The following is a 27,395-nucleotide window of genomic DNA, read 5'->3' as shown; positions in this document are numbered from 1 at the left end:
GCTCTGCCTCCCATTCTACATTTGGAAATTCTGGGAACCAAAATAGGCCTGCATTCTGAGATCGAAGTGGTCTACTGGGATAATATGGTGCTATGAGGTCTTCTATATATGATGGAGCTTTGAATAATATGGAGTTTGGAACTTTATTTGTAAGAAGCACTGTTTTAAATTCTATTCTAGATTTTATAGGAAGCCAATGGAGAGAAGCTAGTGAAGGTGTAGACAGACCAACATAGGGCAGTGTTTGAATCTGTCCGATTCTGTTTGAAGGATACAGTTACCACAGATGAAAAGTATGACAAAGTAAATGCAGACAATCATCCCTGGAAACACGGGGCCTCCATACGCCATGATCCCATCATACATGACCACGTTCCAGTCCTCACCTGTCAGGATCTGAACACACCATCAACATCATTTTCATTACTGTTCCGTATGTATATTGGGTTGTTAATATCTTGAAAAATAGATGCTGGTTCTCTCTAAGTCTGGACTGAAGTCAATTATAGTGACAGAACTTCACCACTGTCAGATGTGCATTGTTACGAACAGAATTCATGTCTGTAGACATGTGAAATCTGTGCAGGCAAAGACACAAGGACAATGTTACCAAGTGACCAGGGGCTTACTGTGTTACCTGGAAGCAGGTGAGCAGAGCCTGAGGGAATGAATCAAAGGTGCTGCGTTTGGTCTGCGTTTCGTCAAAGTTAAACTTTCCTCCAAACAACTGCATGCCGAGCAGAGCAAAGATGATGAGAAAGAGGAAGAGGAGGAGAAGCAGAGAGGCGATAGACTTCATGGAGTTCAGGAGGGAAGCCACCAGGTTGGACAGAGCCGTCCAATGGCTGAGAAGTGACAGAGATGATGATGACTCAGTTATGGGCAGGAAACTATGAACATGGCTCACATCAAAGTATGTCTAACTTTAGTTCAGAGCCATGACTTTGTGTTAAGGATAGAAAACAGCAGTTTGTCAGATGACCCCTACCTTTCTCACCTGGAACCGTCTCTTAATACACATTTGTAACTGTACTAAGTTGTCCATGTTCAAAAACTCAAAACTCACCTGTTAAGAACTGATGGGGCATTTTGTTCTATCAATCTGCTTTTAGTGTTTTTACCTCATTTCATATCCAGCTGCATTCATCAAAGAAATGGCAGAGCTGGATGATTTGTGTCTCCTGTGTCCCTTGGACCCAGTCATACTGTCATTTTTTTGTTTAGTATCCATGTCTTGGGGCATGTGGTTTGTCTTTCACACGACTTGATATACTTGGATTTTGAATGCTAATGATATCCTAATCTTTATAATAATTATTATTGTATACATATGCTTGTATACTGCTTTTTAATTGTCTTTTTTACTTTGTAAGATGTTTATACTTTCAAAATACAATGAGATCATAGACATCATCAATGACATTACATAATTGCCTCTGAAGTTTTTAAAGCTAAGGCTGTTTCAGCTATCTCAGCAAAAACAGTTCACTTTTTTCATCTTTGCTTTTTCTAGTTTTTATTTGTAATGTTTAATACCTGGATTGTTCACTATCCAGGTATTGGATATTCCAGGTACCTAGTTCACTGTGTTCACTGTGTGTAATTAATAAAACCTGTGTTTTCTCACCGCGTCACCTTGAAGATCCGTAGCAGCCGGACGCAGCGCAGCACTGAGATTCCAAGAGGAGGCATGATGTCCAGCTCCACCAGGATGGTCTCCACGATGCCCCCACACACCACAAAACAGTCGAAGCGGTTAAAGAAGGCCACAAAGTAATGAGCCAGACCCAAACTATACATCTTCAACAACATCTCCACCGTGAAAAGAGAGAGCAGCACCTTGTTGGCAATGTCTGCAGAGAAACAGGTTGTTTCTTCAGTTTTTACTGTGTTGAGTTTAAATAATCCAAATACTGCACAGTTTCTGCTCATGTACATATTTACACTGGTTGGGGTAAAATACTATATGCTGTTTACTGCACATGCAGATATGTCGTGATTAATTTGTTGTTGTCACAGTCCCGGTACTTGGACTTTCTGACAGATTTTCTTTAGTTCCTGCCCCTGGCTTTTATTGTGTAATCCCTCAGTACCATTTCCTGGTTAGTTTCTTTAGCTTTCTCCTTGTTTGCCCTGATTGTTTTCACCTGTGCCCCCCTGTATTTATACCCAGATCTCCCCACTGTTCCCTGCCAGATTGTCTCTCCTTTCCTTCTCCCTGAACATTTCTATGGACAGTCAATGCTTTTAGACATAGCTCTCTCTGTTGTGTGTTCTCCCTCACTGCTCTGCCTGATCACCAAGTAACCAAGATCTTCACTTACATTTTGGTCTGAGGTTTTGTTTCCTGTTTCTTTCTGTTTCAGGGTTTTGGTTTTGTCCTTTGTAATCCCTGCTTGTTTGGTTATGTATTTACCCCCTTCTGTCACATCTGCGTTTTATGTTTTTCCCTGTTTCCTTCCCCTCAGTTACTTAGTTATTTCTCTTAATTCCCCAGCACTGTTATAATTTAGGTTATCTTCTCCCTCCACCATGTTTAAGTTCATGTTCTGTTTCTCTTTGTTTAGTTATTACTTTGTTTTCCTGCCCTTCTTGTGGAGTGATTTTCAGTTGTTTGCATTTTTTGTTGATAAACCCTCATTCATCTTCAAACCTCCCTTCTCCTCTTTTGGGTCCTACTAAGTTAAATATACACATTAGTGTGACAGTTGTTATATTTTCTGCTTGTATGAAACTTGTTCTAGTTTGGTTTAGAGCTTCTTCTGGTCCTGGATTTGATTAAGTTTTATCATATTTGACTTTATTATGTTTTATTTGTCTAAGTGCTTAGAGACGTGAGGTAAAGAGATGAGCTGATGTAATTAGAACATCAGAGTAAGATTCCAACTAACCACATCATCAAATTGATGAACAAGAAGCGTTTACCCTGAACTTGTGTGAGCCAGTCAGGTTGGTTGTAGTGTTCGGAGGCGCTGAGGGAGGTGTTGAGGAAAACGAGCAGCAGAACGAGCCAATAAAAGGTCACAGATTTTACAGCAGTGCGGCAGTTTCTACGACAGACTCGATTCCAGCGGCGCAGCATCCGACTGACCAAGGGGCAGAGAGAGAGGATTATGACCGCAAACTACTTATTTACTGGCTGTCTGAGGGTCAGTGAACTCACCAGCAGCTGATCTTCATGATCTGTGCGCTGAAACCAAAGAGACTCACATAAGTTCACACAGAGAATCAGATAAAGTGTGTGTGTGTGTGTGTGTGTGTGTGTGTGTGTGTGTGTGTACCAGCAGGCCTGGCAACAGTTGGCGTGTTCCTCATCAATGTTTTCAGTGTTTTCAGATGCGGTTTCGCTGGCGGGAAGACTCGCTGGGACATGGAGACACAGAAATAAGACTTTCTAAGTTGACAGGTGAAAACACAAGCCTCTGACTTCGTACGTTTTAACCACTGAATTAATTTTATATTTACGCTTTCTTTACACTGATGGGGGGGGGAGGGGGGAAGCAAGTGAACCATTTAGGAAGACCTATATTTCCTGTACGTAAAGTATGTGTGAGAACCCCTTAGCCAATCCTGTTTGGAGTCAACAACCCTGTGGTCCAGTCAATGAGAGCTGTTTAGATGTGTGATAAACTTTAAAAGGAGTTCAGGGGATTGTGATGTTTGAAGAATGAATGGTTTCCATGTGGTGTAAACAGGAACCACATAAAAACATCCCTCCAGACCTGAAGTAGCTCAGGGAGCATCAGAATTTGGGTTTTGCTGCTTTACAACCTGAACAGTTTGTAGGGCTTTTTGATGTATAGGCATTTTGAGACCACATTTGTGGTTATTTTCCTCAAAATGGTACAAACAATACCCAAACATCACAATACGAAAGGAAGTTTGTTTAAAACCTTTGCAAATTTATAAAAAAAAAAAATGAAACATCACATGCAGATAAGAATTCAGTACAAGTATTCTTAATACTTTGTTGAAAACCTGTTTCAGAGAGACCTCTGGACCTCAGACAGGGGCAATGGTTCAACTTTCAATAGGACATTTACTCTAAGCCCACAGCCAAGATAACAAAGGAGTGGCTACGGGACAACTCTGTAGATGTCCTTGAGTAGCCCAGCCATTGAACATCTCTGGAGAGATCTGAAAGTGGCTGTGTACCAACCTGATGAGATTGAGAGGTACTGCAAAGAAGAACGGGAGAAACTGCCCAAAAATAGGTGTCAACCTTTTAGCATCATACTCAAAAAGACTTTGTTTGTGCAACTTTGCTGTAGTTGTTGCTAAAGGTGCCTCAACAAAGTATTAAGCAAAGGCCATGAATTCTTATGTGTTTGTTTTTTATTTTTAATAAATTTGCAAAGATGTCCCATTATGGGGTTATCTGGGATATTATAAAGGTAACATTACACCTACACTAGCCAAGTTATTAGGTACACCTGTACAATCTAATGCATCCCAGTACAGCAGCTCTATGTCAGTGTCAGTGTGTTTCCTTTGCAGTTTTACCTTAAAAAGAAACCCACCAACATTTCTTTTTCGTCATTCATTCATCCTGGGTTTTTTTTCTTCATCCTGCTGAGGACTTGAAAACCTGTATACTCTGGATGTGGAGTTTTCAGCAAACACACATGGTTGCTTTTTACTAAATGTCTCAGGTTCTCCCTTAGATTCTGTTTCCCAGCACATTGACTTTGTCTGCAGATGTGACCCACATGATGATCAGATCACAATAAATGCAAATGTTTTCTGTGGTTTAAATCTAAACTCAGTGGCAGTAAATCCACACTGAGCTGATCTGACACAGTGTAAAATCTCCTGATTAGTAACAAGGTCAGATAAATATGAGCTCAGACAGAGACCCAGATATTTGACAGAACACCGTGAATCTTTCTACATTTAGACTGAAAGAGCTGCTGCACATGTCGGTGTATGTGAGTGATGATACACAATGAGCTGACAAAGATGGAAAAGTGTGTCACCATGTGTTTCATTGGAGTGACTGAACCATCCGAACTTCCCTCTCTTCTTATCGGACAAGTCACCCAGATGCAGACCTGAGACACAGGGAGAAGAGACACATGAGAACTATTAAAAAGTACAGAAACAGAGGACAAGTACAACATTCACTGCATTATCAGAACCACAAAACCCCAACACTAAGCACATCAATCTTTCAGCAGCCCTGAGCATCTGCTTTTGGGGAGCTGTAGCTCAGTGGGTAGACAACTACCCACAGGGTCAGTGGTTTGACTCCTGGTTCTCATGGCTACAAGTTGAAGAGTCCCTGAGCAAGACACTGAACCCCAACTTATTTCCTCCCGGTGAGTATAGGCCAGCTGTAAAAGAGAGCTCTCCCATCAGTGTGTGAGTGTGAATAATAAGTGTAGTAAGCAGTGTAAAGTGTTTTGGGCACCACTAAGGTAGAAAAGTGCTGTTTAAATACAGACCATTTACATGTGAAACCCTGATCAAACAAGGGAGACACTTTCTGAATGCTAATGTGTGCTGCTGTAGAGACCTGCTCTGAGGCTCTTCATCTTTTCTGCCTCATTAACTTTACTGGTGGACTAATTTTGTCTAACTGACTTCATTATGTCCATTAACTTGTTGTCTTTGAGTTTTTTATAGACTGCTAATACATTTGTGCAGAACTGAAGCAACTCATCTCATGAAAACATGAAAAACCCTGAACACTCAACAGACACCAATAACACACGCTGTGTCTATCTTACGTGGGTTCCCGTCCTCATCCAGTTCGTCCATATCCTCAGCCTGAGTGATCCAGTCCATGTACCCACACAAGTCCTCCTCCATCTGCTGCTTCTCCCTCAGTTTCTGGAAATCTCCCCGAGCCTTTGCCTTCTCTCTCTCTTTACTGAACTCTCTGTAACATTCACACAACATTCAAATGACACCTAGTTCACATACAAATCTGTACAGACGTGTAATTTATGTCTCTTGGAATTAAGTTTTTATGTACCCGCTGAGGACGCCCAGAACCAGGTTGAGAACAAAGAAAGAGCCAAATATCACCAGACTGACAAAATAAACCCAAGGCAGCTCGAACCCAATGGCATCATTCATCTGTACACAGAGAGAAAGCCATGACTCATCTTGACAATAAGTACAGAAACTAAGGAAGGCAGGTAAATGTTATTTGTTCTTGAACTGTTCCATTTTATTATACCCAGTACAGAACATCTGTCCATCCCTCCATGGTGATGCACTGGAACACGGTCAACATGGCAAAGAAGAAGTTGTCAAAGTTGGTGATTCCTCCGTTTGGACCATCCCACTTCCCCCGACACTCTGAGCCGTTTACAGTGCACTGACGACCGTGACCGGCATATGCACATGGAACTGGGTCGTCCTCCACATAATTATCTGGTAAATAGGAAACAATGCATCAAATATTTCTTAAAGGATTTCTTCATCAATTTAAGTAGATTATTGCTCTATGGTTACCGACTGATCTTTTAAACCTTTTTGTTTGTATTTTGATCATTTAACTTTTCAATAGTCAACTTTGAAACTTTAGCATATTTAGTATTTTTTAGGAACAATGAAGGTGAAGGTGTTGTTCAAATCGAATCACATAAAGAAACTAAACATTGACTTGTATCTACTCTACCAAAATCTAATGCAAGAACTTGGGGTCTTGGATATTGTTCCTTGGTACCTGCTCCTATGTAGTAACAGGTCTTGTGCATGCGTCCGATAAAGAGCTCCAGACCGATGATGGCATAGATGATGATGACAAAGAGAACCAGCAGAGCGATGTGGAGCAGAGGAACCATTGCCTTCATGATGGAGTTCAACACAATCTGCAGACCTGACAGACAAACACAAAGGTGACCATATATACATTACAACCACACACCACACACACACAGAGACTCTGTCCAGTCTAGCAAACTCACTGGGGACTCCAGAAACCAATCTGAGGGGCCTCAGGACTCTAAAGGCCCTCAGAGCTTTGACGTCCAGACCTCCAGGTTTTCCCGGCATGTGGTGAGTGGTCACCTGTTCACCAGATTTATGAGTCAGTGTCTCTAAGACAACGCTAAATAACCTGCAGAAACAATAACAGAAAAAGAAACAGAAGATGAAGATGAGGGGACTTATCTGATCTAAACAGCAGACACACGTTGAAAGGTTACACAGTAAGGTCAAAACCTTACTGAAATATAGTAAAAACACAATAAATCCCACTTGAGTGGAGATGAAAAACTCCCTCTAATGGCAGAAACCTCAGAAAGAAGCAGGCTCAGGGTGGGTGGCCATCTGCCTCGACAGGTTTGGGTGAGTGGAGAGTTTAAAGAACAGAAGTGCAACAAGAGGGAAACGACAGAAACATAAACAGGAACTGCAATGAGCATATTCCAGGTACCACCACCCTCTCCACCACACCTGGAAAAGAACGAGAAGAGAGAGACAGCCTGGATACTCATGCTTGGACATTTTCACTTTCTAACCTTGGAAAAACAAAAAAATAGGACAATAACAGAGTGGTTTACAGCTAGGTATCAAATGCATAAGGTGGTGAATTATCAGGTGAAACATGCTAGTCCGGATGTCGTTGAGTCCGGAGTAACATTAAGACAAAAAAAAAAACATAAAATACATTTTGCCAAATCAGTGCCCCCTGGATTAAGAGGGCACCTGGATTAAAAATCTACCAATACATAATCATTTATTGATTACAATAAAGACACTATGGAAATCAAGTTCTAAGAGGCTATTGTGTTTTATAATGCTTTCATTTCCAGGGACACATTTATAAAACCAGTCCTGAAAGAAATCCGCAGTGTTCTACATCCAGCATGCTTATTTCTGACTTATCTCTGAGTGTAATGTGGAACAGAGCATCCTCAGGCAGCATGAAAACATGCTTCATCATCATCGCCCCAAGCACATAGAGTCACATCACTGTCCTGCAGCGAGGACACAAAACCACCGCCAGGGGCGAAGCTCCGTACCTGCCGGACTGTCTCTGACCTCAGCAGGTGACACTAGAACACCCAGCAATTTTAAGAATACAGCAGACTTGCCACCGCTCATTTCAGCCTGGGCAGAGTCTTTTTTTTTCTGCAGAGACTCTGACGAAGCTCTGACCATTATTAAAATAACAAACAACACTCCCAAGTTTTGTACATACAACAGTGGTTATGAAAAGAGGAGGAAGAACTGCATCTTGCATTTATAGACTTCAGCCCTGCAGCTCTGCAGCAAGGCATCCTCAGTCTGAGGACTCTGCCAGGACAGTTACAATTTGTCGTAGGAGGCTGGATGTATTTTTCAGAGCAGAGTTTAGTTAGAACGTGGCGATCCTAGTCGATTGTCACAAAGACTCAAAACAGAAACACCAAAATGAGGGAAACTGTGGCATCGCTGCAGGGTTGGTTGCTCCACTGGCCACTCGGCATGAGCTGCAGAGTTTAATGCAGTCACATCACATTTGTTGCATCAACCCACACACAGGCAACAACACTACAACGATAAGAAAGGAACCAACATTAAATAATTTTACAACAGTAACATTGAATATTAAGAAATAACATCTTATTATAGAATATCTCCAGAGATCAGTGGCTGATTTACTGACAGAACCACAGCAAACAAAACCATTGAAGAACAGACTGATATCTTAAAGTAGAATTAGAACTAGAACTACAACTAGAACTAGACATGGACCCAGATAAAAAAGATCCAACCATTAAAAACCTAACCAATGTCACAGAGAACAGCAGCAGAAAAACATTGTGTAAAAACAAAAAGCAACATTTAAAGATGGAGCAAAGCCAATGTTTTTGAAAAGCAAGTTTAAGACAAACAAAAAAATTGACTAAAAACATCTGAAGAAAAAAAATCTAAAGACCTATTCTAACATTTAAAGAGAACCACTGTTAAAACTTTTACCATTCAAATACTGATCCAATAGCTAAGGAGAAATCTGAAGACACAACCAGCGTTGGCACAAAAAACACACATCTAATGAATAAGTTCTTCTAAAAAGATGAACCTGTAGCATCTTAGGAGAAGTGTTCTCTAAGAAGCAAGCTAGAATGTAATACATTCAATGTCTGAAAAGAACTGAAGCAGCCAACCCACAGTTCCTGTGTTTTCTCACCCGACAATGACTATGACGAAGTCCAGCAGATTCCAGCCGTTGCGGATGTAGGAGCTGGGGTGCATGACCAGACCATAGGCCAGGATCTTCAGGAAGGTCTCAACAGTGAAGATGATGAGGAAGACGTACTCGACTTGTTCCTGAGACATACAGACAACACGTACCATGTAAAGCACAGAACACACAGAACACTCACAGGATACTTTCCCTGTGTTCTTATTCTCTGGATATTTCAATGTTTGCATGATGCTGCCTCCAGCTTACAGGGTTATTCAGTGTGTATGGACGCTAACAGGACTTTACAGGTTCTGGTGTTAAAAAACAATGTTGAGGTGCTTCTGCAGTAGATGCATAACAACAGGTCTCAGTGACCTGAAATGAAGCTGCGCTGTTAGAAATGATGGCTGCCATGTTCAGACCCCATTCTCTGCAAAACCTTCCAAAGTTCAGCTGAGCAGTTCTGCTAAGCTAAATCAGGTCGGTCTCATTCAGCAGCGCAGTGTGTTTAGGACCATAGAGGGAAAATAAAAGCATTGTTACATCATCATTAATAAATTAAAGCGTTAACAAACACTCTGCATTCAATCACCAGATAGTGTGAGAGTCAAAATAGCAACAGTGCGAAACGGTGAGCTCTGTCTTTAACACCATGTGACTCTACTAAGGTCGAGAGACCAAGAGAAGACATAGAGAGAGACATAGAGACATAGAGAGAGAGAGAGAGAGAGAGAGAGAGAGAGAGAGGGGACCCACCACAGCAGAAATTCTGATCACAGGCCTGTCAATCATTTACTGGGCTTTCCTGCAACTTTTGACCCACACAGCAGACCCACACAGTTTGTTTAGCTTCACATCATAAACTACAATTTCTGCTTCTATAGGCCACAGCTGCAAACACAACTACACACTGTATTGTGTTTCAAGGGAACACAACGCTACACAAATACGGTACTAATAACAGAAACTGAGTCAAGGGGTGGGGGTGGGGCGTCAAAACCATGTGTGGTTTAGGCAACAATGCACGTTGGTTAAGGTTTTCTTTAAAATAAATGAACCCCTTGTTACATTAAAGCAGACGTTGATCTTTCTCTGAGAACCAGAGAAAAGGCTTATAATATTCCAATACTTTGCACCCTCATGTACATAAATGTGAGGACTAATTGTGAGGACTGAATGTCACCTCTGAAAATAGAGCAGAAAGTCCACAAAGAGCTCAATGATGAACACATTTCATCAAAGACTGGAAACAGGAGAAAACAAGCCGCACACGTCTGCAGGCTGAGAGCACGATGTGGTGGAACATCGAACACACATGACCTGAGGCTGGACGTTAACGCCACCTGAGTCCATCACACACACTGTTAACACACCTGTTTCCACTGTCTAATGCACTTTCCCTCAGTCAGCTGACATTTGTTTAACTGTGTGTTTGTGTGTCTGACCAGGTCGTGGTTAGTGGAGTTGGAGTCGTCCTCAGGAAATGGTTTGGAAACTCCCAGGGCGACACAGTTGGCAAAGATTGCTAAGAGGATGAAGATGTCAAAGGGTCTGAGACACTTGTTAAAGAAACTGAGAATTAAATGTCCATTTTAGTACTGAGAGGTCAAATAGTGAAATAAATATAGTTTGTAGAATTTCTATTCTGTTATCATTCGGTTGTATACAGCTGTGATGCTGTGTTGGATGTAAATGGATGCAGTTTGTGTTACATTAAACACTATTAAGTTTGATGTTGTACTGTGAACAGTCCCTGTTTGCACGTGATCATGGATACACACATTTATCCCAATATTCATTCAAAGTTTTTTAGCCCCGTTTTACAGTAATATGGAGTATCTTTGTCATGCAGAATCTCACAGTAAGTTAAGTGTGTGTGTGTGAGTGTGTATAGATTTCAATGATTTGTGACTTTAAATGTTTAAAGTCTTTTCCTCCCCATGACATTTTCTGGGCTCTGCAGGTAAACTGGTGTAAAGCCCACAGCTGATTGGTCAGAGTAAAGGATACTTCCACTCGACAATGTGCAGGGCGGCTCGTCTGATTGGATTGTTGAGTTTCAGACAGAACAAAGCTCGAGGCGCTCGCTGGACCTGATTAGTGCCCTGCACCTGAGGAGGAGAGGTGACATCATCGTCAACATCATCATCATCATTCCAAACATCACACATTTCAGACACATCGGCTGCTCTGGTTGCTGCTTTTCCAACTGCTTAATGTAAATTTACTAAAGTATTTAGAGCATGTTGTTTTCTGAACGTGTTGTCTCACCTGTTTCTTAGAATGTTGTCCTCTCCTCCGTTGTGTTCCAGTTGAACTTGTAGTCGAGTGAAGTGTGTCAGTTCTCGTCATCCTCACACCTCCTTCATCTTCTTTGTCAAGGTCTTTGTCCCACTCTCCCTCCTTCTCCTCGCCCCCTCCTTCTCCACCTCCTTCTCCTCCATCCCCCTCTCCCCCCTCTTCCTCTTCCTGCCCCTCCCTTGCTCCATTCTCCCCATTCACTGCTTTGGCGTAGCCATTACGACCACAACCTGGAGACACAGAGAATAAACATGTGAGTCACTGAAATAAAACACAAAAGACACAACAACATACAGCATAGTTAATCTATTGTCATCGGACTCCTGCAGCTAACAGAGGAACAGGTGGTGGACCAGTGTTATGTAAAATATGTTAATGAGTCATATAATGTTTTGCCCTAAATATCAAGGTCTGAAAGTCCAGCAAGTGAATAAGTCCTGACCCATAGAACCAATACATTGTGATTAAGAATGAGTCAGGATGGGCCAAAGGGTTGTGCTCATGCAATATTCCCCACATTGTACGCTAATGTGTGTTTAGCAGATATCTGCCATATCAACGCAACAGACCACTTTGATCTCAGAATGCAGGCCTACTTGTGGTTCCCAGAATTTCCAAAGGTAGAATGGGAAGCAGAGTCTTTAGCTATCAAGCTCCTCTCCTGTGGAACCAGCTCCCAGTTCAGATTCAGGAAGCAGACACCCACTCTACTTTTAAGTCTAGGCTTAAAACCTTCCTCTTTGATAAAGCTTATAGTTAAAGCTGCTCAGTAACTCTGAACTAGCTCTTCTGCTGCTATAGACTCAGACTCTTGGATGACTCCCCTGACATCTCAATATCTGAAACATTGCTTGTCCTGATGATCTGCTTTCTTTAAGCTCAAATTCCATGATAGAAACGGAGAGGATTTCCAGAGGAGGGGAAAACAGAAATGTTGTAGTGAACAGCTGTGACCTAGATCTGTGTGTGTGTGCGTGCGTGTGTGTGTGTGTGTGTGTGTGTGTGTGTGTGTGTGATCTGGGCCGTGAGTTATGAGTTAGTACCTGAGGACCCTGAACACACAAATACATACAGAGAAACCCAATGATGTACGTGATGATCCACTCTCAACTTTGTTTTGTGGTTTCCTAGATTTCCTGTATTTCCCAGAATGCCTTGCTGTTGTATCCAGCTTAAACAGGCAGGTAGAGAAAAAGAGAGACTGCACCAGTGGATTTAAAGAAGTGTGACAGCAGGAAGTCTCTAAGTGTGGAGCTTTGTCCAAATCCACACAATATTCATAATCCATTGAAATGTGATGATGGAAATAAATAGATCTCAGTATCAGGATTATTATTTAGTGTGATTCAGTCTCAAACATGACATCAACATCAGGGATGACTGTGGTGCAGGAGGTAGAGCGGTTATCCACAACTCCTGCAATTGTTGGTTTGATCCCCGGCTCCTCCAGTCATATGTCCTTGAGAAAGACACTGACTGGATACCTGTCCAGGGTGGACCCTGGCCCTCACCCTCTGACAGCTGGGGTAGGGTCCAGCCCCCCTTGACCCTGAATAGGATAAGTGTTTGTAAAAGGTGAATACATGAATATTGTGCACAGGACTTGTGAGGAAGCTGTGATGGATTTTCCCTATGCAGGAAAGACCAGCAGAGATGGTTTCCTTCTCTGAACTCACAGCTGGCTGCATCTCAGCAGGTTTGTCATCCATCCAATGAGCAGCTGGGGGTTGGACGGTGCAGGTCACATGAACAAGGGTCACGTTGTTTTTCTTCTTCGCTAGAGGAGGAGTGTCTTCACCCGCAGGACGACAAGAATTGACTAATTATCTCTGAATTATCCCGAGTCAGCTCACATCATCATGACAACACGGTGTTTGTGTGTGTGTGTGTGTGTGTGTGTGTGTGAGACGGGCAAGCGGGGCATCCCACCACTTGCACACAACCCACATCCGCCTTGTTAAATTTCCACGTTTCTCTGCCCGCTCTGTGCTGCTGAGTGTGTCACGCTGCCCTGCAGCCTGGTCCAGCTGGAAGGTCAGCAGTTCATTTAGTGAATGTTGGGGCAGTTTTTCTTCTTCTTCACTGCTCTCACACACAGAGACACAGACACACACACAGAGAACAGTAGCAGCAGGAGGTGGTGGTAGTTTGTTTGAGCTGCAGTGGAACGAGAACTTTCAGGTTAACCCACTGTTAGTGCTTTAACTTAAATATTGTCTTCAGCTGCTCAGATGATTCAACAGGAACTGGTAGATGAAGCAGTGCTCTGATCTGTCTGAGAAGCAACACGGTTTTACAGTGGTACCACTCTGCTCCACCCAGCCCTCCCTCTCTGTGCTATTCTACCCTCTGCTACACTCTACATTGCTCTGTACAGCCCTTAAGGTTTTATACATTTCTAATCTACAATAAATACAAAGCTGTAAAACTTTCTGATCGAGCAGAAATCATTAAAATCCTCTGATTGGTCAGAAGGACGAGCCTCACTGCAGTGAGGTTGCCAGAGCTGGTCTGGGAGTCTGACTACAGCTTCTCTATAACATGTCTCCACAAACCATTCAAGTCTGTCCAGACTCATATTCTGCCTTGACCCCAATCGGTCGAGTTAGATGGCCGTCCACCCTGAGCCTGGTTCTGCTGGAGGTTTCTTCCGTTAAAGGGAGTTTTTCCTCTCCACTGTTGCCTATGGCTTGCTCCAGGGGGAATTGTTGGGTTCTCTTTATACATCTTTATAATTTTGACTTTATTCTGTAAAGTGCCCTGAGATGACTTTGTTGTGAATTGGCGCTATATAAATAAAGTTGAATTGAATTAATCAGTTCATTCATGAGCCCAAGTGGACATGTGTGCCAGATAAACATGAGTTCACAGTGACTTTGACCCTTGACCTCTGACCAACAAAATGTAACCATATCCTCTTTGAGTGTCCAAAAGTGTTGAATTTGATCAAATTTCCTCTGGACGTTGCTGAGATACCATGTTCACAGGAACTGACCTAAAGTTACACATGGAGCTAAAAAGCACTTCTCTCTACTTCCTGGTTTTTTGCAGCTCCACCTGTTACAGTGTTTTTGGAAAAGACCCTGAACCTGCAGGTTGAGCAGCCTGCATGAAACCTATTGTCCACCAGAGTGTGTGCCTTCAGGAATATGATCTAAAGCCACTGTAATAGTTTTTTGACACACAGACAGACAACCCCATCACATCAACAAAGTCCAGGACTTGTTTTCTGAACAGCTTCCCTCAGTAAACCAGCTGCAGTTTTACTCCAATCAAATACAGACTCAGCTCTCCAAAGGACTGTTTGTCCATCAACTGTCAGTCAAATGCTTCTGTCAGTTTGTGTCAGCTAGAGTGACGTCTGCCAATTAAAGTCTCATAGGAAGACATTTAAACCTTCAAAAGAAACAAGACACAAAACATTCAGGGGGAAGACAAAGATCCTCTTTGAGACTCTTTCATTCTACCTCTGAGAGGAAAGAAGGATGGAGGCCTCTGCTTCAGAGGCTACTTTGAAGTTATAATCAGGTTAAATAAGCTTCATTTCACTGATGGAGAAATGGCCGGATTAAGTCTGCTGCCACGGAAACAGATGACATTTCCATGACAACGTTATCAGACGGCCTGTGGAGGCCGTCTCAGCTCAGCATACATGAGCTCTGATCCTCGGTCGGGATCACGAGGATTAATGAGTTCTTCTTTAACTGATAGAGGTAGTGACCTCTTTTAACCTCATCCTACCTGAGGTCAGAGGTCATCTGGAGCCGTATACCTGATCAGCTGACTGACACTCCAAATGTCATCCTTAATCCAGTTTATTAAAGATGTTGGTGAATGCAGATGGTCATGGTTCCAATTATCAGTTCCTTTGTGAAATTGGTAAAATGTCCTGATTTGTTCAAATAGGGAAATAAAAAGACACTAACTAACCACAAAGAGACCCAAAAACTGCCACGGGGTCACAGAGAACCACTACAAAGACACAAAACCAGGTAGAGAAAACCACTACAAATGTAAAACATTTTGTAAAACAACTAGAGGTTTCAGTCTGAAGTGTGATGAAGTACATCCTTTGGTTAACGAAGCTTGAATTTGAGTAAAATACTGAATTAAATGTACTTGGTTTTAGATTTTATCAACTTAATTGAAGCGAAATCATCTTTATTGACTGAAAGATGAGGAAACATGAAACTGTACTTTCAGCAGAGAAAAACACTTACTACTAGAGTTGGTGTGTGGAAAACTTCAACTACTTTAAAAACACGTACTCCTACTACTTTTCCCAGCATCTCGTCTGAGGTTTCACTGCTGAAAGGAAAGGAAAGTTTCACTGCTACTTCTACCTAAGTAAGGTATAGGAGTACTTCAGAGTATCTGGCACAGCGGCAGATGAGCTGTGCTGCAGATTAAACCGAAGTAACTGATCCATTAAAGGATATTAACAGGACCTCAGGATCTGGGTTTGATAAATTCACATGGTTTCACTCCAGGTCTGTTGGAGCTCCCTGACTTTGACATGAAACAGCTGCGGGATTAAGAAGACAAGCTGTGAGCTGCTCTTACTTCTGCGCCGCTCCTCCAACATCTGCGCTGCTTCCCTCTCAGCTCCGCACACCGACAATCATCCTTAATCCATCACTTTCTGCTTCTGCCGCTTCACAAACTACTTCTCCGCATTTTGCAAACGAATCCACTTTTTTTCGCTGCAGCTGCCGATCAGCGCGTCGGTTCGTCCGTTTCCATCCGAGTGGAGGCGCAGAGGAAAGTCCGAAAGCAGGACACCGGTCCACAGAGGCGAGTTCAGCTTCTCCTTTCAGCCTCGCTTCACTAATCGGACTCTGTCTCTCTCTCCATCTCTCTCTTTCCCAATTGGGGATTAAACGGGAAAAGCTCGTGCGTTAAAGGGGAGGGCAGCTGGAGACGAATTAAAGGCGCAGGGAGAATGAAAAACCACTACTGCAGCTAAAAATAGATGTTCAACATGAACACACACAATCCGCCCTGTAATCGCTAGAAATGAGTGGATGGTGAGTAGTCCTAGCTGGTCGGACAGGAAACCTACTCCTGTAAAATGGACAGCAGCAGGACAGTACCCCACACCCTGTGAACTCAGAGGGCCAAACTTTGGTCGGGGGTGGGGGGGAGGGGGGTGTTACTTCAAACCAAACCAAGACATTTGAACTAAACCAAACTGCGTTTAGTTTGTGTCTAAACCCCCCAAAACCTGTTTGCACAGCTGGATTCCAGCTGTTTTTACACTTTATGAACAATCCTGCTTTTGGTGCCACGGTAATAAATTTTGGTGTGTGACGTCAGCAGACACCTGCTGCCATTGGGGCAAACGACCTGTGGTCATTTACGTTGGAGGACTGAAACCACTGTTAAGACATCGTTACATGTCTCGTCTACATATAATTAACTCACAATTAAACAGCCGCTGCGTTGGTAACAGTATTACTTTCTAAATGTTGCTTTGTTGCCTTTTCCCAACTTTTTTAAAAATGTTGCAGCATCAAATTCAAAATGAGAACAAATTTCTAAGTTTCAACATTTGATTTGTGCATGTGTTCCAATTTAAGTCAAACATACTTTTTAAATCATTTGCAAATAATTGTTTTGTTTTTACAGTTATAGTCCAAAGAGTAACGTAGACATGAGCGAGACATTGTAATGGTAAAGGAAAGGGTTATAAATCTAGTCCACGGAATCTGCAGCACAATGGACGAAAAGGTCAGAAGGAAATGTATGTTTAGTATCTGTTCTAAACAGTTAGTGTATTACAGGAAAGTGTAACTGGATGTAAATGGGCAAAGACAAGACATGAAATGTGGGGCTTTGATCAGGGCTAGAAATGTTTCATTGTTGTGGCCAGACTGAGGCACATTTCGAAAATGATTTCAACATTAAAAGCCTTTTTGGCATCAAACAACTGTAAAATGACGTGACAGTAGTGTGTTTAAAAAGTGTGTGTTCGGTGTCGTAACTGATCTACCACAAATAGTCATAAACAAATATTAATAAACAGTAAAAATGCGTCCTCTGCCACGACAATATCTGACAAAACATATGAAACCAGCTTAAGTGTTTTCTATTCATAATGATTGATTTATTTCAGCTTCAAGTTTGCTCAGTTCACACACTACAGGTACCTCCCACCTTGTCACTCTGGAAGTGTGTGTGTGTGGGGGGGAAGGAGTGGCGAATCAGATTTTAGGCCACCCCTCTGGCCCCACCCCTGGCTGTGAGCAGGTACTGGACCAGAGGACTGTGTGCATACAACAACATGAACTATTTGTCTCAGCTTGTCCTCATGTGAAGTAAGCAAAGGACTTACAGGTGTTTCTTATTACCTGGTTCAAACATGCAGCTTTTTTTAATCTGAAAAGGGGTAAAAACTGTCTGAGGCATCACATAAACATTGGACATGGTCAATACAACAACTGCGACCAGGACTGACTCATGTACATGGAACATGTGTTTTTGATAATATTTAACTGACTGCTGAGGGAGTAATGTGCTATTAATATCAAATCGGCCATATTCATTAGACCAGAGTCTGTGTCAGTGGGTGGACCTGGGCCCTGTCGATAAGACCAGTAGCAGTCAGGGAAACCCTGAGGGAGCACAGGTTGTTACCAGAGGCGAGTTTTCCACAATGTTTCTGAGAGGGTTGGGAAAAGCCGGGCACAATCTTCCCAGCATCCTTCAGGGTCCTGGAGTCGTGCAGGACCTGCAGCGATGGCAGATTTGAGCCAGTCACCTTCTGAGCTGGACTGGATGTGCTGGACCACAATGTTGAGTAGGGACCCACAGGATCGTGAGAGGTCAATCTTCCATCTGCATGCAGACCCCCCTTCAGTGATGACTTTCTCCTTCATGAGCTCAGTTGAACAACAGAACCGTCATGGATGGACTGTCAGCTGAATCGACACTGTGTGGGTGTGTGTGTGTGTCACTAAGCTTCCATATTAAGCCGCACGTAATCTGCGGCTGCTGCTGGACTCTGAGAGGATTTACCTCTTTCTCTCTTTTCTCTCTGTGTCGTTTGTTGTTTCTGTCAAAATCAAACAGAAGAAAATAAATCTCAGTGAGGTCAAAAACACCTGAAGCTTTTCCCAGAACAACTCATCTCCATCATCATAGCCTCAACAATCAACAAGCAGCAAAGGTGGCAGAACTGTCACATGTTGCCATGGTTACACAAATAAATGCAGTTAGGATTTTGGGATGGTTTGAAATAGGAAAGTGAATGTCGATGACCTTCAGCCCCACTCACGTGAAAACAACATGTAACTTTAGAAAAGCTTATTACCAGAACTGACACGTTAACGTAACTTCCATGACCCGAATGCAGTGTAACGTCAGGCCACACAGTGAGTCCCACCGGTTGTTGATGTCACATGAATGATTACCACTAATCATAGTGTTCAAAGCTGCAGCTGCATCCTCAGTTGTGGACTGTACAGACCTGAACCATGACACTTGGTCAGCCTGTTTCTATGCTGCATCATCCTACACACACACATTCAGGTTCATGGTAAATCTTGAAATCTGAGTGTTTTTGTTCCTTAGTCCATGTCTATCCAGTCCTGCCAACAAGATTATTCTTGTTTTTCTGAAAACTACAGCATCTCTGAACCTTTGTTCAGGCTGGAGTATTTGTTTCTACAGAGAGGGATCAGAACCCGGCACCCTCACCTGCTCAGCTGAATACTTCTGGTGAAGCTGCTGTAAAACACTAATACAGTTCAACATCACTGTTAAAACCAAGACAGGACCTGGTTTGTGTGTTGTGGTTGGTTGCTGCTTCTGCAGCTGACCATCGTAAATCCAGCTGTGATCTTTGTGTGCATAATCCTCTGAGCCTGGATGAGGTCATTTGTGAGACATTAAAGTGCCTCTGCTGCCTCCTGCTGGATCCTTACAGGCTGTGACATGGACCTGAAAAGAGGGTAAGAAGGATAAAATAAGCTCATGTCCTCATGTCAAAAAGTTGTAGGTCTCTGCAGTCCAATGAGAAGAACAAAAACAGAAAGTAGCAGCTGGCTTTCTGTGTAGATTATTGTTACACATAGCACCTCACTGCACATCCTTGAACATTTTCAATAAAAGCTATCAGAGTGAATCAGTGCACAGAATAGGAGCTGAAAGACACGTCAGACAGACACTCCGCTGCCATGGTTGACAGGTCTCTTCATCCAAAATGTGTAGTTTCTGAGCCTATGGGGACAGTGGACAGGAAATGGTAAATGTTCTGCACTTAAGTTATTTACCTATTGGCACTCAAAGTGCTTTAAACTGCTTCTAATTCACCCATTGACACACACACAGATGAGGGAGCTGTTATAAAGCTGGTCAACGCTCACCAGGGTTCGGGGTCTTGCTCAGTACACTTTGACATGTGACTGGAGGAGCAGGGGATCAAACCAGCAACTGGGGGATTGGTGGACAACCACTCTACCTGCGGCTGTAGCTCAGTTGACCACAGACCACGGTCAGTGGTTCGATCCCCGCTCCTGGTTACATGTCGAAGTGTCCTTGGGCAAGACACTGAACCCCAAGTTGCTCCCGGTGGGTCAGGTGAGCACCTTGCATGGCAGCCACCGCCATAGGTGTGTGAATGAGTGAATGGGAATCAACATTGTAAAGCGCTTTGGATAAAAGCGCTATATAAGCGACTATTTACCTTCCTCCACCACAGTCGCACAGAACAGTTAATGTAGAAAAGGAGTCTTTTTAGGATTATGTTTCCACAGTAAACGAGGATTAAATCAGTTTGAGTGACGTTCAACCACATTTGAAATTCCTGATGAGTCCACTACTGGTCCATGAATGACTGAGGACACACAAAAGTGGACTCACAAACACGCTGACGTCAGCCTTTTAACACCCCCCCCCCCACACACACACACACACACAGACCCTCCTCTGAGGGTGAAGCTCTTACTCATTTCCTCTTTCCTTCCTGGTGGCCCGCCCCCTTCACACACACACGCGCGTGTACGTGCTTCCCTCTCTTTCCTTACCTCCTATGTTGGAGGGGGGGGGGTCACTGTGTAGTAAAGCTGCTGCTACCTGCGGCGCGCACACGCTCGCAAACTGTCACGTTTCGACTGCGCGATCTTCGTCTTTCAGGACTTTGCATTTTTTACCTGCAGCGGACATCACGCACTGACACCTGTGCCCGCGCCCGCTCGCCGCGCGCGCACGCACGCAGCAGCACCGAGGGAGCGATCAATACACTAAAAGCCCGGTGAGGATTTGTGAGCGGCGCGGCGCAGAGACGCGTCGCGCGGGGCTGCAGAACCGGAGGAACCGCGGCAGGAATAATGAAGGTAACGGAACAGCGGCTTTGTTTTCGCCATTCGTGTAGCACGAGGCTCCGGGCGCGTCCTCGATCGTTGTGACCGAGAAACGTGTTTGTGGAGCGTTTTTTTTTCTGATGCAGGTACAAACGGCGCTGTCAGCACATTCACAGCCGAGACCTGCTGCCTGCTGGCCCGGCTGAGCTGCAGCGGGCTGGCTGTTAAATCCTCCTCGTCCTCCACCTTGTGTGTGTGTACACACACCTGCAGCAGCTGCTCTGGATCAGTGTGTGTATGTATGTGTGTGTGTGTGTTTAACGTGGTGGTCAGCAGCTGGATCTGCGCTAGAGAAGCTGCTCTTTGTCTGATGGCTGGCAGCAGGAGTAACTGCAGGAGGAGGAGGTGTGTGTAGAGTCAGGAGAGGAGCTGGTGCAGACTGGTACACATGTTGTTTAGTTTGTGTCAGTTAGGAGCTGATGTCATGTGTGAATCATTGAGAGGAGGATGAGATGTGGATGCTGCATGAAGGAGGAAAGAGGAGTCATTTCCTGCTGAAGAGGAGGTGTAGCACAAAGTGACAGATAAAAAGCACGAAGACAAGGAGGCGCTGTAGTAGCTAATGAGGTGTCACTACTATAGAAACCTGAGGTGTTTGTACTTAAAGTATTTTCTACTCTCTGAAGGTAATACTGTACTTTTTACTCCACTGTTTATCTCACAGCTTTGGGTGTTTTAGGAATCAGGATGTTTGCACATGAAAACATGAAGCTGTGTCATAAACACATCCGAAATATGAGCTGAGCTCAAAGCACCAGCTCTGGTTTTATCTTTATTTCTTGTTATAAATAAGGTGTAAATGCAGGACGATGGGCTCACAGTGACAGAACCTGGAGGATCTGTCAAATGCTCTGGAGGAATGTAAAAAAAAAAACTAAGGTTGATCATCATCTTCCATGGTTTTCATAGACAGAATTTTCTTTGTTTCTGTATAAATTTGACCTGAAACATGATCAGATTTTTACATCCCATAAAATGAGATAAAAGGAACCCAAAATGATCCAGCCCTAAATATCTGTGTGCAGCAAAAGTACGTGAACCTCTACGATGATCAGTTCATTAAAGGGGGAAACTAGAGTCTAGTGCTTGAATGTGATGACAGCTGTGAGTCTGGGAGGTCCGGCCTTATTTAAGTTAAGTTCCTGAGTCGACCATAAGAACAGAGAACAACAATGAGATGGAGACAAAAGTAAATGAATAAGGAACATTCTAGCTTAAGAACCTGATGGACCCATCTGTGAAACGTGCTGGTGACATGATCAGCATCTGGACCTGAAGCAGACAGTTGATGTTGCAGGGACCAACCAACATTCCGGAGTTGAAGCAGATGAACAGTTACTGCAAAAGGAAGTCACAAGGGTTAACATACTTTTGCCACACAGATATTTAAGACTGTACAATTTTCCACAATAAACAAGCTAATCAATCAATCAAGCAAATCAATGTGACTGATTCCCATCCGGAAATCTTTCTGATTTGAAGTCATGGTTCCGAGCTCTGATGTCAGTGTTGGGACACACTGAGCTGAATGTTGGTGGCCGGTCAGCGTGAGACTGTTGGACAGTGTCCATTAACTTGGTCAGAGCCTCTGTGGTGGTTTTTCAGCCAGTTCTACTCTGATTGCCTCTTCAGTTTAGCCAATCAGTGCAGTAGAAGAGATCATGGTATAATCAGACACACCTTCCACTATAAAGGGGCTGAAAACGGTGAGCTAACAGCCCAGGTCTCTGGTTTATCGCCTCGGAGCACAGAAAAAACGGCAGCACATGCTTGTTGGCTCTGGTCTTTGGGGTGTCAGTCCAGATGAGCAGCAGCTGATCTTCATTAGTACTAGTTCTTTGATTGCTTGGTTTGCCCCAACCCTTCAATATTGGATCAGATTACAGATGACACACAGGTCTGTGGGGTGACCTCTGACTTTTTCATGTAACCACAGAGGAGAGTAAACTAACGTCCCTGTGGTCCCCACTGTCCAGCCAGATTCTTCAGTTTTGTTGAACGGTGTCTTTTTGAGGTATGGACAAAACAAACTGTGAAGGTACTGATGTGGAAAAAAGTAAAGATAAGCAGTTTTCTGACTAAAACCAGAACCAGCAATGGTTGAAGTCGGGTTAACATGTTGGGCTGAAGCTGCCTGAATTCCAGTGATTCTTTAGAGGCGGTGAAGAGAAAACGCTGCTGTTTAATCAGATGAAATCATCTGAGTTTCACTGCTGGACTGAGTCTGAACCGTCAGAATTTCAGTGTGGATCCTGATTATCCATAAAAACACTGTTTTTTTCAGTGTTTGACTCAGTGGAACAAATAAAATATGTCAAACAATGTGTGTCACAGGAGGAAGTTGTTGTCCTCGGGTTAATGTTTGTCCAGCAGATTGCAGAGCAGAAACAAAGTCAACACAGAAAACCAACAAATAATCACAACTCTAAATTGCGTGCGGACAGAAATATGCAAAGTCACACCGAGGCTGTTCACACACCAGGAAAGTCAACTGCTGCATAGATGAAAAATGTAGAAACGCTTAGCATTTTAGCATTTTCTTTCCAGAAATTCCATGAGTAAAGTAAAAACAAAATGGTAACAGAGAAACAAACAGGTTACTTCAAGAAGTGGTTATTTTTTCGAATAGTAAAATTTGTGAGCAAAATCTCAAATTGAATCTTGTTTTATTTGATCATTTCATATTTTATTTGAATTATTTAGTAAAATTTAAAGGAGTTGTCAGTTTCATACTTGCAGTGAAGCCATAGATATTCTGTCCTTTTATGAAGTCTAAGTCAAAAGTGTATGTAATTATCAACAGCATGGCAGAAGAAAATGAAACTGAAAGTAAAAATAGGACCTGGACTCATTCCAACATGGTTTACTGTAGATAAGCGCAAACTGCCCCTTTCTCACATGTGTGATGGCCAAAGATATTCGGAGGAACCTTTTTATTGCTCTGATTCACCTCCCTGCTGTCCAATCAGGTGCTGTGTTAGTGATTACCTGGATTAACAGGTGAATCATTTTGTTGAGGATTTGATATGATCCTGGATCTGTCGGTTCTTCCAAAACCACATTGATCTTGTTTTCCTGACAACAGGTCCATAATCTCACACCCACAGAGGAGCAGGTTTGTGCTCAGGTTTAGCCAGTGGAAACAAGAATAGCTCAGCGGAATAAGACAGATCAGAAAATAAAGGGACATCTCATATTAAATTAATTCACCCACAGTAAAGAGAAAACACAGGCACCAGTTTACAGAATATTCTTATTATTCTCACCTGTCACCAGGTTTTCCTGCTGACTATGAATATAAAGTAGAAATTATACAAATGATTCACTGACATGCTATATCATGGTGTCAGGGAGGAGTTATCAGACAGTTTTTGCCTCCATCTGTATGAATTTATACAGCATCTTTAAATTCACATCTTCACATCTGCTCTAAAAACACACTCCCTCTACGGGTTTCATCAGTGACACGTAACCAGTGGGAAACCTGCTGATCATGGTTTCGGCTGTCGATAGATGTGGTCTAGTCAGAAACCCTGAGAGTGCCCAGTTATCCCAGATAATACAATCCATTTTTTCTAATCCAGTTCTCAAGTAGCTTTAAAAACCCGATGCAGGATTAGAACATCGTGTGTTACTTATTTAATCTTCACACCTCCCAGGTGTTTACTGACAGGTGGGTGTTCTTCACAGAAGCTGTAGCTCTGTTTTCACCTTGCACAGGTTCTGTAGACTGGGTCTGGATGTGTTGTAGCCTGGTTCCAATATTAGGAAGGCGAGGGAGGAGCCTGATCAGTGAAGAAAGACAGAGACTGGAGAGGAGATGAAAGATTAAGTAGGAGAGGGCAGGAATGGTCTTTTCTTCTGGTGTCTGCAGGAGTTCCGATCAGTCTAATCTCTGCTCGGCTCAGGCCTGTGTTCAGAACCATCTGCAGTGTTGAAAGTGTTTGTCAGCAGCTTGGGTCTCTGCAGCCTGACTCAGCGATCAGCTGCCTACTGTTTCCCTGCGTTTTAATCCCATCATCACGTTGACTTTGGACTTCTACACTGTAAAAAAAAAGCAAACCCTCTAACTTAGCTCTGTTAGTTTTTTTGACCGTCAAACAGAAGCAGAGAGGAAATAGAGTGACCAGGAAGAGCAAGGTGTCTTTACTTTGTGTCTTTGTCTCTTTGTGGTGGTCTGACATCATCCAGGTTCTGGTCCAGTGGCCTCATGAACTCACATTGTGATAGTGATTAATATCATCAGTGATGAACTGCTGCTGGTTCAGGACTAAATAATCTTCCCGTGCTGGAGAGTGTGGACTCAAGCTGAAACTGCCTTTCTTCTCACAGAGAAATGCCTCTGGCTTCCTCTGTCTCTATGGTGATAGTCAGCTGCCAATGACATCATGCAGTGACATCATTAGAGACTGTTCGCTCTGTGTGTCTGCAGATTCAGTCTGACAGCTGCTGTCAGACACGCTCAGTGTTACCACACAGGAACAACAATAACCCTGCGCTGGCCTTCCTCATCCTCTTCCTCCATCATCATCGTCATCACCATGGTGGCTGCAGACCTTCAGGAATATTAGGTGTTCCCCTGTCAGGGTGCAGTGATCTCTGACCTCCGACCTGCAGGTTGGATGTAGCAAATTAATGCTGACAAGGTGAAAACCAGAGTCAGAAACGCAGCAGCACATTGAAGCAGCGTGACTGTTCACTCACAGTAGAAGATCTTTGATGTTAAAGACTACAACTCCCAGGAGATCATACAAATCGGTGTGTGCTTTGGAATGGTGTGTCTGAAGAGACACCGCCTGATCGTCTGATCGTGACACAAGGAGACAGGGCGCTGTAAGAAATCCCCCGGTCATTATCTTCACTGCTTCTTCTGACAGTGATTTCACTGCCTTTTCATTTTCTGTGAGAATTAAACAATGTAGGTATATTATCTGCAAAAGCTGAAAAGATTGAGGTCAAAAGTTAACAAATAAATGAAACATTACAACAGGTAAACCTAAGTTAGAAGAAGCTGGATCCTGTTTCACTCTGAGCTCCACTCATGTAAAGTGACACATTTCTTTGTGAATGTTATTGTCATGATAGTAGCGAACAATTTCTGCTGCTGATCATGTTAATTAGGTTGACGTACGATGATGCTCACAGTGACTCTCTGTTACAAACTGACATCTTGTTATCAGTGGCCCCATTTCAGTGGATTACTCCACTGCGAATTTAAAGGTGAATGGTTCAGTGGGTTTTGTTTACACTGAATAAACCTGAGAAAAACCTGCTCTGATATGAGGCCAGGACAGCAGATCTGGGAGCAGGTCTGTACAGACATAGATTATTTGGTCATGTGTGCAGTGTGAGTGGTTTCTGTTGTTTGCAGCTGAATCAGGATGAAACATGCTCTGCCTTAATGTGTGTGCGCATCAAGATCTGCTGGCTAAAACGTCAGTATCCAGCCGACCACACATGGGATGAAAAATAGGTTACACACAGCAAAACAAAGAGAACGAGGCCACGGTGAAGCTTCAGCGGATGTGACCCCCATCTGACCTACTGAGAAGAAGAGTCTCAGAGGACCATAAACATCATGGCTCACATTACACCACATTATGTTTAAATTAGTTAATTTACCACTAATCTCTTTGCCCCCCCGCCACACACACAGAGCAGACACTTAATGCTTAATGCTTTCTCTTGTCTTTGGGAACAACAGTGCTTTTAGAATATTTTAAAGAAATAAACTTTTTCTGTGTCTCTGTCAGCATAGACACAGGCCTCAGTGGTGTCAGTAACTGTCAGTAACTGTGGACTAAATCAGTCTGTGACCCAGTAAAACATCATCTGAGTTTTTCTGGTCCTGTTTTTTTTTTTTATGTGTAGCCTGTCATACTAGAAGCGCGGCAGTTTAGTACTCCTATTGCTACAGCAAGTACTCCAATGTAAGTACTTGGCAAAAAAGTAGTATTGGGAGATCCCTTGTCAGTTGGAGGCATCATCTAGTGGCATCAGTGGGGTTTTAGGAAGTGACTAAGCTCTAAGTGTGTTTATTTTTTATTTATCGTTTCCTTGGTCGACCTGAACAGTGCGCTGGAGTTTCACTACAACACTCTCATTCCATATTTAGTTTGCTACAGTTTCTGTAGAAACACACACATTGCTGTAAACAGTGCACTCCCTAAACACACAGTGTACTCTGACCGGCCTTATCAGAGAGAGGGGGGAGGGAGGGAGGCCAAGGGTGGGAGAGAGGGAGAGAAACCAGTGTGAACACAGCCGAGAGCCTTCATCTGAGGAGGTACGACACACACACACACACACACACACACACACACACACACACACACACACACACACACACTCTGCCAGAGTAATTTACCCAACAAATGGAAGTTATAAAAAGCTTTTATTTTGACATACGAATGAAGAAACTGAATGAGGAGACAGAAAGTGACAGAGAGAGGGCGAACGAGCAAGTGTTAATGATGTGTTAATAGCAACACGTGTTGAACGCCCGCTGTCACATCCAGCACTCAGCCCAAGGATAAACACACACACGTATCCATGTACCTCCATATTTTCTAACTAGGAACCTTCTTATCTTTTTTATATTTTTGCCT

The 27,395-nt window shown here is 43.2% G+C and overlaps 2 protein-coding genes across 8 annotated transcripts in view; one reads left to right on the top strand and one right to left on the bottom strand.

Moving 5' to 3' along the window:
• Positions 1 to 16,438, bottom strand: part of cacna1fb (calcium channel, voltage-dependent, L type, alpha 1F subunit) — a 40,790-nt gene extending 24,352 nt beyond the window's left edge. For all 3 annotated transcript variants that reach the window (XM_067528187.1, XM_067528188.1, XM_067528189.1), the window contains exons 1-17: positions 15,989 to 16,438; positions 11,396 to 11,655; positions 11,135 to 11,235; positions 10,570 to 10,675; positions 9,128 to 9,267; positions 6,918 to 7,069; positions 6,677 to 6,829; positions 6,185 to 6,381; positions 5,978 to 6,081; positions 5,730 to 5,881; positions 4,977 to 5,051; positions 3,282 to 3,363; positions 3,164 to 3,190; positions 2,926 to 3,086; positions 1,628 to 1,853; positions 638 to 845; positions 276 to 396 (exon numbers count right to left, since the gene is read on the bottom strand). In XM_067528187.1, coding sequence (XP_067384288.1) covers positions 276 to 396; positions 638 to 845; positions 1,628 to 1,853; positions 2,926 to 3,086; positions 3,164 to 3,190; positions 3,282 to 3,363; positions 4,977 to 5,051; positions 5,730 to 5,881; positions 5,978 to 6,081; positions 6,185 to 6,381; positions 6,677 to 6,829; positions 6,918 to 7,069; positions 9,128 to 9,267; positions 10,570 to 10,675; positions 11,135 to 11,235; positions 11,396 to 11,655; positions 15,989 to 16,010 — 2,287 coding nt within the window. In that variant the 5' untranslated portion in view covers positions 16,011 to 16,438. The remainder of the gene's footprint in view (positions 1 to 275; positions 397 to 637; positions 846 to 1,627; positions 1,854 to 2,925; positions 3,087 to 3,163; positions 3,191 to 3,281; positions 3,364 to 4,976; positions 5,052 to 5,729; positions 5,882 to 5,977; positions 6,082 to 6,184; positions 6,382 to 6,676; positions 6,830 to 6,917; positions 7,070 to 9,127; positions 9,268 to 10,569; positions 10,676 to 11,134; positions 11,236 to 11,395; positions 11,656 to 15,988) is intronic.
• A 4,151-nt stretch (positions 16,439 to 20,589) lies between these two features.
• Positions 20,590 to 27,395, top strand: part of magixa (MAGI family member, X-linked a) — a 42,277-nt gene continuing 35,471 nt past the window's right edge. For 2 of the 5 annotated variants that reach the window (XM_067526762.1, XM_067526761.1), the window contains exon 1: positions 20,608 to 20,760. The gene's annotated coding sequence lies outside the window, so the exon portion shown is untranslated. Of the gene's footprint in view, positions 20,761 to 27,044; positions 27,074 to 27,395 lie in introns of those variants that run through there. The other 3 variants (XM_067526764.1, XM_067526765.1, XM_067526763.1) reach the window with 3 other exon arrangements.

Source organism: Channa argus, chromosome 13 (genome assembly GCF_033026475.1).
Source record: "Channa argus isolate prfri chromosome 13, Channa argus male v1.0, whole genome shotgun sequence".
Classification (NCBI taxonomy): Eukaryota; Metazoa; Chordata; class Actinopteri; order Anabantiformes; family Channidae; genus Channa; species Channa argus.
This window is presented reverse-complemented; position numbering and strand designations above follow the sequence as displayed.